Below are 11,246 nucleotides of genomic sequence, written 5' to 3' on the forward strand. Positions count from 1 at the left end.
GGTTTGTGTGTGAAAAATGGAGACTGAGACTGAAGAAAGTATCTTGTCATTGGGAAGATTTTTTTTTCTAAGTATTTTTCATTGACTAAGTACAGCTCTTCTCCAAAGGCTTTGAGAAATGAAGTTCTAAGAAGTAACCAGTATGTATTTTTTATGATGGTGAAAAGGTAGCTGAGGAGAAAAAAAATCAACCATTCATAATTTTACCAGTTATCTTTTACTTTGTATATAGAAGAATACCAGATCCCTCCTTTGGAGGGTATGTGAAATTTTCAGTTTATGCTTTTATTCATCAAAATGATGAATAATCAAAGAATCATATGATTTGGCAGAAGATGGAAAAACATCCCAAACCTCAGTCTGCACATTCTTCATTTAGGTCCACTCTGGGCCACACCTCAAAATAAAGTGTACATCAAAAGAATTGAAATGTGTGGAGGATTAATGGAGAGCACCTGGCTGCTTTGTGTCCTGCACTAAAGTAAGGAACTAGTCCTCTCATTACTGAAAAGGAGGGGGGAGATTTTTAAGATATCCCACCATCATCAATATAAGATAAAGTCACATTCTGTTTTTTTAATATGATTATTTATTGTCAAATTGGTTTCCATACAACACCCAGTGCCCATCCCAACAAGTGCCCTCCGCAATGCCCATCACCCACTTTCCCCTCCCGCCCCACCCCCCATCAACCCTCAGTTTGTTCTCAGTATTTAAGAGTCTCTTATGGTTTGCCTCCTTCCCTCTCTGTAACATTTTTTTTTCCCCTTCCCTTCCCCCACCGTCTTCTGTTAAGTTTCTCAGGATCCACATAAGGGTGAAAACATAGGGTATCTGTCTTTCTCTGTATGACTTATTTCACTTAGCATAACACTCTCCAGTTCCACCCATGTTGCTACAAAAGACCGTATTTCGTTCTTTCTCATTGCCAACCAGTATTCCATTGTATATATAAACCACAACTTCTTAAGATAAAGTCATATTCTGAACTGGAAGTCTGTTTGATTGAACCTATGAAATTGCACTTTTATAGGTAAACATGTTCAATTTATCAGCAATTTTTTTAGTCCAATCTATGCAGAACCACACCATTTAATTCTAATTTTTATATCCATCAATTTTACATTTATTTATAGAAGAATGACTACTATGGTGACATGTGTAGCATGTAAATATCTGAACAATTGCTGTACTATTTAAACTACCAAAATTGGGCACATTTACATGTGAAATCCTATTGACACAGGGAAAACACAGAGATTGCTCCGCAATGATACAACTGGATGACACACAGACAACTTTAAAAATATGTATGTGAATTCATCAAAGTACCTCCTAGGCAATGGTCAATATACAAAAAAATGAATGAAAAGAAAATTTCACTTTAAACGAAAAAGAATTTACCAATGACATTTTCAATGACGAAATAATTTTAAACGACAGGACTCAATATTAAGTTCATGCCAAATATAAGATGTAAAGCCACAATAATGAAAAGTTTCTGAGATAACATTTAATAATAAAATACAAATAAAATAAAATTTTTGTTTCATTCAATTATTACCTGCCACGTGTCAGGAATAAAATCCTGAACTCTGGGATCTGGATCTTTTCTCTCATCTCGTATCAAATAATGGCCCATGTATTGTAGTTGAAACCGAACTGGTCCCATGCCAACTGAATATTTATCCATTTTCTTCTCCTCTATGTCATCTCCTACAACCTATATTAATTCAAAAGTCCATTTGGAAAGTGATTTTAAACTATAACATTGTTTAAATAATTAAAATATTTATTACTGAGCACTTTTTATGAGAAAAGTATTTTACCACATTTTCAGTTTTGTAATATTTATTGAACAAGTTCTTTACCACCTAAATCATTATCTTAACTGTGAGTATATTGATAAACATCAAGATTTTCAAATATCCATTATGGTATTTACAGCTACAATCTAATATATTTAAAGACAATTAAATAATTACTATATAGTTTTTAAACTGTTTGCTAGAATTAAACACAGGATTAGTTTTAAGGCTTTGCAGAAATTACCTGGCAGTCTGTTTGTCCAGACAAGCATTTGTATCAATTTTCTAATTCTAGATGATCTCAAGTACAGGCAGCTGAATCACTACTAAATGACTTTGAACTTGGAGGAAATACTGTTAGTATAAAAAAAAAATCTAGAAGAGGTGACTTAATTTGCAAGATACTTTATGTATACCCAATAATTATTCTATTAAAATGGAGCTATTCTGAAAATTACCTGGGTTGGATATAAAGAACTTGTCAATTCATCAAATCCTAAGTACTTCAGACATCTGGCTATGAGTTGCTGATCTGCCTCCTGCAAAAGTTCTGGGTATCTTTCCATCAAGGAGTGGATCCTTTTCATCATTTGAACAGCTATACTTAAATCTTTTGTGCTTTCACCTTGGCAAACAATAAACAACATACAAAGATCATCCAAGATTAGTCATCCAGGCTATCAATCTGACCTAGTTAAATTCACTATCTTAACATTAACAAAGGTTTTGGAATAAAGAGGACTAGGAAAAATGTAATAAAAGTGCAGCTATACCCACTTCATCATCTCCATGGGTAGCCGGGAAATAGCTGTGCAAGTAACAGAGACAAAGAAAAATCTTATAGTTCATGATAGAAAGAAGATTGTTAAAGTTCAAGGTTGTATAAGAGTTCTGGGAAACAACAAATCTTTTCTCCACCTATTATTTTCATGTGTGCTCTACCGTGGTCAAAGAAAAATATTTAGATGACTTTAAAGATCTGGTTAAAAACTTTGCAACATTTATTGAATTCTACTATTGACCACAGATAACTATTTGGTGTAATCATTTATTTGGTGTAATCATTGGAGGCTGTCAATTCAATCGGTCTGTTACAACTGCCAGATACAGACTTTGCTAATTCTTCTTCGTTTCTTTATAGTTATAAATATCTTTTTTATTCCTCCACACTTCTACTCTTTCCATACTTACCATGTTAGGGCTGTTTTTAATTTCGCCTTTTCTCCAATAAGCTTATATGTTAGCTATCTAACAAATATTACCAAACACCCACTGAATACTGTAAGAGACTACAAAACAAATTCAATATAGAATTCTTACCCTCAGGAGAGTAAGCCACTGAATTCTGATCTTTCTTAGCAGCAATCAACTGCAAATTCTGATACAACATGTTGTTTAGGGAGAAACATATAAGCCAAATCTTATGCTTCTCACTGTGACAGAATCCACAATGAAAGGCTGACTATGTTAAAGGAGATTGAAGTTAGCAGAACAAGAGGAGAAGGAAAAAAAAAAAAGAACCTGGTAACCATGTGTTAAATGGATTCAAGTGTGGAGATGCTCAAACCGGACAGATCACGTAGGTTTACTAGGAAGAATTGTCAGTTTGGAGCTATTACGGCACATGATCATTCACCTGTTATCAATTTATATGTCTCTACCCAGTTTTATTTCTCCTTTATCTTCCTCTTCTTGTCTCTTCTTTTTTATTCTACCACATTCTACAGAAATTGCAAAGTAGAGTACATGCGAGCAATAGCAACATTTGGAAGAATTCAAACATGCTCAGCAAACATAATCCTTAGTTTTACCCAGCAAGAAAATGTTTGCACTTCAGATATCAAAGATGAGTGACAGATTCTCCCAGGGAGCCTCACCGTCATGGTTGGTTCCCTTGACTATGCGCACAACTTTGGAAGTAGTTATTCTTAAGCCTATCTTTGACTGATTGGATTTGAATTTGTTTAGGAATGTGCTGTATATTTGCTACTTAGACTCTCTCTGAGATTTCACTGCTCACTGATAAAAGAAGTAATAAGACTTAGAGGGATTTTGTAAGGATAAAATCACATAATGCATCTAAGGCTTCTAACACAAATTTCCAGTTAATAAATGACATCCATTATCATTACCTTATTTTATTAATTCTCCAGTTATCAAAGCAAAAAATATAGAGTCACATACGTTTACCGCGACACTGTTCTTTCCACGCTTTCAAGCAGGCAGTTAACGCGACCATTTCAACTCGAAATTTCACAGAGTTACTTTTACATGATTTTAAAAAATCTTCCAGGTTCTTTATTCCAGAGATTAAGTTCTCTTTCATTTCCTCTTCAATAGAAAATGACACAGCATTCCATTTTTTCTCCTCTTTTTGTTCTTCCTTAGCAAGTAACCTCTTCTTATTCTCTCTAGTAATTATTTCAGCCTTGGTCTCCTGACCAAAAAGGAAAACAAAAAAAACAAAAAACATACCATAAAAGAAGTTGGAAATATCCCAAGATTAAATTTCACATATGGGAGAATATTTTTAAGTCTATATTGATTATTTTGACAACCATCCCATTCTTGAATAGGAACAACTTTAATTTCAGTATCTGTTTCCTTTTTTTTTCCTAGTATCTGTTTCTTAAAGCCTCTGTTAATTGAAAATTTATGACAATTAAATTTAAGACTAAAAAGCCTCTCCACAAATAATTTTGCAGATTTCAAGTGGTGTAGATCAGAAACATCAGGCCATTGTTTTTTCATGTCTCCTGCATTTATTTGTTCCTGCTGCTCTCCCTGTAATGGATTAAATACAATATGGACCCACTTTACTATACTTTCACCAACCCAATTTATTAATCTGCAAAAAACAAATTGGAGAATTGTAGGGGCACCTGGGTGGCTCAGTCGGTTAAGCATCTGACTTCAGCTCAGATCATGACGATCTAAGGGTTCATGAGTTTCAGCCCCGCGTCGGGCTCTGTGCTGACAGCTGAGAGCCTGGAGCCTGGTTCGGATTATATGTCTCCCTCTCTCTGCCCCTTCCCTGCTCTTGTGTTCTCTCTCTCTCTCTCTTCTCTCTCTCAAAAATAAATAAATATTTTTAAAAATTCAAATTGGAGAATGTATTGACAAGAAAATTCTGATAAACCTCCCACTACTCAGGTTAGTCATGAAACTAATATCTAAACTTTGCCTATAATAAAGTCAATATTAGTTGCCACACTTCTCAATACTTAATTCTAATAAATATTATTTGAGGTGTCCCAATGTTTTCATCTACCAAGTGGGTTACTCAGCATGGTTCTTTCTCAATAAGAGTGACCTTTGGCCCTTTGCCATACACAATGCTTATTATATCTTGAATATGCAGACTTACTGAACAGTTGCTACAAAAGCACATTTACACAATGTTGAGGGTGTTTAGTCCCAATGAGAGAATTTATTTAATTACTAATGACATAAAAGAAAAAAAATGGGATTTTTTTCCAGCCTTCATATCTTATAGTATGTAATAAAAATTTTTGCAAACTCTCTACTTTATAACATCTCTCAAAAAAACAAAACAAAAAACACAGAACCTTCTTGCTAGCCCTAAATGAGAGAGAAAAAGTTGTAATTGGATGATCTAACAATAAAATTGGCTATGAAAATAAAAAGGAGGTTGTCAACACAAGGAGAAACACAATGACCACTTAACTGGGCTTGAAGAGGCTGCTTTTTGACTATTAAAGCAAAAGTCCCTATTTCTGCTTGAACTTCTTAAATAATTTCAGCTTTACTGAGGTATTATGAAACAATAAAATTGTAAAATATTTACATCATGGTGATTTAATATATGTATACATTGTAGAAGAATTCCCCCCATTGGGAATTATCTCACATATTTACATTTTAAGGGGGGTGAGAACATTTAAAATCTACTGTCTTAGCAAATTTCATTGATGCATTACAGTGTTATCAACTACAGTCACTATATTTTACATTAGCTTCTCAGACATTATTCATCATACAGCTAAAAGTTTGTATCTTTTTACCAACCTCTACCTATTGTTCCCAGCCAGTCTGTGGCAACCATTTTTCTATTCTCTGCTTCTAATGAATTTAACTTTTTTTTTTATTTCACATATAAGTGATGATATGCATTATCTGTCTTTCTCTGTCTGGCTTACTTCACTCAGCATCGCCAGGTTTATCCATGTTGTCATAAATGGCAAGAATTCCTTCTTATGGCTGAACAATCTTCTTTTGTGTATGTATATATCACATCCTCTTTATCTAATCATCCATTGACGAATGTTTACACTGTTTCCATATCTTGGCTATTGTAAATAATGCTGCCATGAACATGGATGTGCAGATAACTCTTCTATAGTCTGTTTTCATTTCCTATGATATATACCCAGAAGTGGATTGGTACTTCCTATGTAGTTCTATTTTTAATTTAGTAACCTCCATATTGTCTTCATAGTAGCTGTACCATTTACATTTCCACACACAGTACACAAGAGTTCTCCCTTCTCCAAATCCTTGCCAACACTTGTTACCTCCTTTTTCATGACAGCCATTCCGATAGGTCTGAGATGACATCTCATTGTGGTTTTGACTTGCATTTCCCTGATGATTGGTAATGTTGAGCACCTTTTCATGTACCTGTTGGCTATTCATATATCTTCTTTGAAAAAAAATTCTTTTCAGTACTCAGCCCATTTTTAATCAGATTGTTTGTTTTGCTATTAATATGTTCTTTAGATATTTTAGATATTAACCCCTTATTAGAGATAGATTTTGCAAATATCTTCTCATAGAGCAGACTGCTTTTTCATTTCAGTGATGGTTTCCTTTGGCATAGAGAAACTTTTAGTTTGATGTAACCTCAGTTATTTATTTTTGCTTTTGTTCCCTTTGCTTTTGATGTCAAATACAAAAAAAAAAAAAATCATTGCTAAGAACAATGCCAAGGCACTTACCCCATTTTCTTCTAGGAGTTTCATGGTTTTAGGTCTTTTATTCAAGCCTTTATTTTGAGTTGATTTTTGTGCATGTTATATGGTAGGAGTCTACTTTCATTCTTTTGCAGGCAGATGTCCAATTTTCCCAGCACCATTTATTAAACTGTCTTTCCCCCCATTATATATTCTTGCCTCCTTTTTCTTGAAACAACCATATATGTGTGGGTTTCTTTCTGGGCTCTCTATTCTGTTCTATTGATCTATGTGTCTGTTTTTGTGCCAATATCATGCTGTTTTGTAGTATATCTTGTGTATATATTGTGATACTTCCAGTTTTGTTCTTTTTTTCAAAATTACTTTGACTATTTGCGGTCTTTTATGGTTCCATACAAATTTTAGGATTATTTGTTCTAGTTCTGTAAAAAATGTTGTTGGTAGTTTGATAGGGAATGCATTAAATCTGTATATTGTTTTGAGTAGTATGGACATTTTGACAACAATAATTCTTCTAATAGAAGAGCATGGAGTATCTTTCCATTTTTTTGTCACTTTCAATTTCTTTCATTGATGTTTTATAGTTTTCAGAGCACAGGTGTTTTACTTCCTTGGTAAAATTTATGTCTAGATATTTTGATGCAATTATAAATGAAATATTAATATTAGTATTAGTATTAGTGTGCATTCAGCCATTCTATGTCTTTTGATTGGAGAATTTAGGCCATTTATATTTAAATTAACTGTTAGTAGGTATTGACTTACTATTGCCACTAATTTTTTTCTGACTTTATTCTTCTCTTCTCTTTTTCTCTTCCTTTGTGATTTGATAGTTTTCTCTAGAACAATGCTTATAGTCCTCTTTCCCTGTTTTTAAAGTATGCAAATCAGCCTCTTTTGGAGAAAGATAGGGAATGAGCAGTTTGGTATGCTGCCTCTGTGCTGAGGCCTGGGGAGATAGCCAGGCTAAAGTCTTGTGGGTCTTGTGGATGCAAGCTTTGTTGGCATTTCAAAGCTAGATGTTTTAGGGAGGCTCATTCCTCAGGTGGAACTAAAATGTTGGGGTGCTAGACCCAAAATTTTGGTCCCAATCCTTTCCTCCTGAGGGAAAAACTGAAGACTTGTGAGTTCTCTCCCAATTGTGTCCCTGCACCAGTGGTGGAGTTTTTGGCGACAACGTGTCTCAGCCTCTTCTACCTGTTTCATTGTGGGTTTTTTCTCATTTGTTCAATGTGTAGGAGTTCTTTCCCTAGTTTCTGGATTGTCTTCATGGAGAATTCTTCTGTATGTCTCTGTAAATTCATTATGTCTATAGGAGGAGGTGACTTCAGGAAATTCCTATATTGTCATCATAGACCAGAACTCCCAAAGAACTATATTTTTAATTTTACTTCAACATTTCTAAATCCAAGCCTTTAGTAACTTAATATCTTATATTCTTTTCCAAATACATATATATATTTTATTATGCACAGTGGATCATATATAACCTTTTACATGGAGGTTAGACTTTCTTAGCAAATAAATAATAAGTAATCCAACGATCATATATAAAAAGAAAAAGCATAGCATGGAAAGAAACTACCAAAGGAATTGAGCAAATATCAACTTAAGAAAAGGAAAAAAAAAGTTTTAAATGTGATAGAATTAATAGAACCTACATGTGCCTTTTTGTTCTTGGGTACACTGAAATTACTCTTTGGCTTGACAGCTTGAGTTACAACAACTTTTGGAGAGACTGATTCTAATGAGCTCCCATAAAATCGTTGAAAAACATGATACTTCTGCACAGACCTAAGAAAACGAGGATCTCTAGATTTTTCTGAAAAAGAAAAGACTTGAAATGTAAAACTATTATTTTTTTTCAATAACATTCTCACTAATTCTTCATACCATCCCACGCACACATGTACTTTTTAGTTTGGAATAGTAATTTAGTCTGATTTACTTTTGTTAAAGAGGAAATCTTAAGTCAGGCTAAATCTTGTCTATGGAATAATTCCTTACCTTATTTAAAGGACAGAAGTGACAAAACACTCTTTCACTGTCTACCCCCCAAAGCAAATATCAGGATGCTACAAAGAATGACAGATTCTAGGCATTACCTCTGTTATGTGCCCTGTGAATGAGTTTAAGAAGAAGGTAGGGGCAAAATCTAGAATATATCCATCTTAGATATTCTGGCTTCTGGCATCACTTGATAGGAAAATCCTTACTCCAACCATAGCTGCAGAGCCAACAACTTAGCAACTGAAGAATACTTTCACTATGGAAAAATCCAATGACACAGGGAATCCCAACAATCAAGGTATGACTTGCTCCCACACCCAAAACAAACTACAATTTAGACAATAATTAAGCTGGCTAATTTTTCTGTGTCTGTATCTACATGTATCAAATTAAACCACTTTGAAGGATATTAATGGTTAATCTAAAAGACCCCCCCACATCTTTCAGGATCTTAGTAGCCATTTATAAACGCAGACTGACAAGTATTTCATATGAGCGAGCTTACTATGCACACTCCTCAATTCTTCTGTAAGTTTTGTCAACTTGAAGAAGGGTGGAGGTTAAGCGTCAGGATAGACAAAAGTGAGATGAAGACAAGGGAACCAATGAGACAAGATCCCTAATTCGATCTCTATGGATCTACTGTTAGTGATTTCATGGGCCTCTTTTTGCAGTTCTAACCGTCCTCAGCAGGAAGGTACATAAAATGCTAGAACTTGGTACACGTAATCAACTGGGTGATGTAAAAGCAGCTGAAATTGCTTGAAAGACTATGGCCTTGGTGTTTTGAACTTCAAGGAATACACAGGCATTTTAACTATAAACCATATTTCTTTAAAACAGCTTCTAATTTTTATGGGGACAAATGCAGGATTGGTTCACTTCCTAGGACATCTGCATACCTGTGTACCTATGACTATCAGTAAACGAAGTGGGACTTCTTCATTACCATCTTTACTGTCATACATCTAAATATCTTGTAGACTATCATTATTCAAGAAATATAACTTATAGGGTGCCTGGGTAGCTCAGTCAGTTAAGTGTCTGACTCTTGATTTCAGCTCAGGTCATGATCTCACACTTGTGAAATCGAACCCTGAGTCTGCTTAAGATTCTCTCTCTGCCTCTCACTCTGTCTTTCTCCCAGTTGTGTGCACATGCATATGAGCTCTCTCTCAAAAAAAATTAAAGAAAAAAAAAGAAGTATAACTGTGGTTCCTAACCTGATAATTTTTCATTACAAAATAAAAAGCAGAGACTGAAATTGATTTTAATTTATTTCACCAGAGTCACAGTACTCACCATCAAATTGACACTTTGTCCTGTCATAATCATCACTAAGCGGTCTGTGAGAATGCCAATGCACAAGTTCATCAAATTCCTTTTGTTTAACCAGTGAAGTTACAACAGGATCATCGCTATGATACAAAAAGAAATATATGCGTATTTTAAATTTCATGCTTCCAAACAGAACACAGCACAGATTTTATTTTTTTAGATTTCATTTTTTAATATTTTTAAAAAATCACAGCCACCTTTCCTCTTTCTGTAAGATGATGTGGGTGTTAGAATCCAAAAAGCAGTTTATTAGGTGCCTAAGAACCCAGAATCTAGTCAACATGTCTAACAGTACCATCAACATCAACAAATATTCATTATTGATCCATTAATTAAAAACATCCACCTGGAGTACTTTTTTAAAAGTGTTTATTTATTTATTTTGAGAGAGAAAAAGAGAGCTGCACATGTGCACATGCATTGGCAGGGGAAGGCAGAGAGAGGGAGATAAAGAATCCCAAGCAGACTCTGCACAGCCCACATAGCCAGTTGCAAGGCTTGATCTCACCAACTGTGAGATCATGATCTGAGCCAAAGTCAGGAGTCAAACACTTGACCGACTGGGCCACCCAGGCAACCCCAGCGGGAGTAATTTTACTCTAAGATTAAAACCATGTTGATTTGGGGGCACCTGGGTGGCTCAGTGTGACAGACTTCAGCTCAGGTCATGATCTCGTGGTTCGTGAGTTCAAGCCCTGCGTTGGGCTCTGTGCTGACGGCACAGAGCCTGGACTCTGCTTCGGATCCTCTGACTCCCTCTTTCTCTGCCCCCTCCCTGTTCATGCTCTGTCTCTCTTTCTCTCTCAAAAAGAAATAAACATTAAAAAAATTTTTTTAAACCATGTTGATTTTAACCTAGTTAAGATCAAAGACACTGATAAATTTGCTATTAAACTCATTCGGTATTACAAACACATATTGCATCTAATATATTCCATTTAATCTGTTGCACTTCATAGAATTGCGACATTTATTGTAAATCATTTGTCCACCCAATCATTTATTGAGACATTTTTGTTCTTATACCTCTTTAAGAAAGGCAAATCTTTCAAAATGTCACCAACAAACTTATCAACCAATTCACATGACATTGGAATAAAACCCAAGTTAGGAATATTTTCCTTGGAAGTATCTGTAAACAAGTTAAAAAAAAAAA

The 11,246-nt window shown here is 34.7% G+C and overlaps 1 protein-coding gene across 1 annotated transcript in view; it reads right to left on the bottom strand.

Annotated features, from left to right (window-relative positions):
- Positions 1 to 11,246, bottom strand: part of LOC125923189 (probable ATP-dependent RNA helicase DDX60) — a 101,838-nt gene that overhangs the window by 66,522 nt on the left and 24,070 nt on the right. The window contains exons 10-15 of the mRNA XM_049631296.1: positions 11,117 to 11,222; positions 10,055 to 10,170; positions 8,404 to 8,564; positions 3,993 to 4,245; positions 2,267 to 2,433; positions 1,565 to 1,723 (exon numbers count right to left, since the gene is read on the bottom strand). Coding sequence (XP_049487253.1) covers positions 1,565 to 1,723; positions 2,267 to 2,433; positions 3,993 to 4,245; positions 8,404 to 8,564; positions 10,055 to 10,170; positions 11,117 to 11,222 — 962 coding nt within the window. The remainder of the gene's footprint in view (positions 1 to 1,564; positions 1,724 to 2,266; positions 2,434 to 3,992; positions 4,246 to 8,403; positions 8,565 to 10,054; positions 10,171 to 11,116; positions 11,223 to 11,246) is intronic.

Source organism: Panthera uncia, chromosome B1, assembly GCF_023721935.1.
Source record: "Panthera uncia isolate 11264 chromosome B1, Puncia_PCG_1.0, whole genome shotgun sequence".
Lineage (NCBI taxonomy): Eukaryota > Metazoa > Chordata > Mammalia > Carnivora > Felidae > Panthera > Panthera uncia.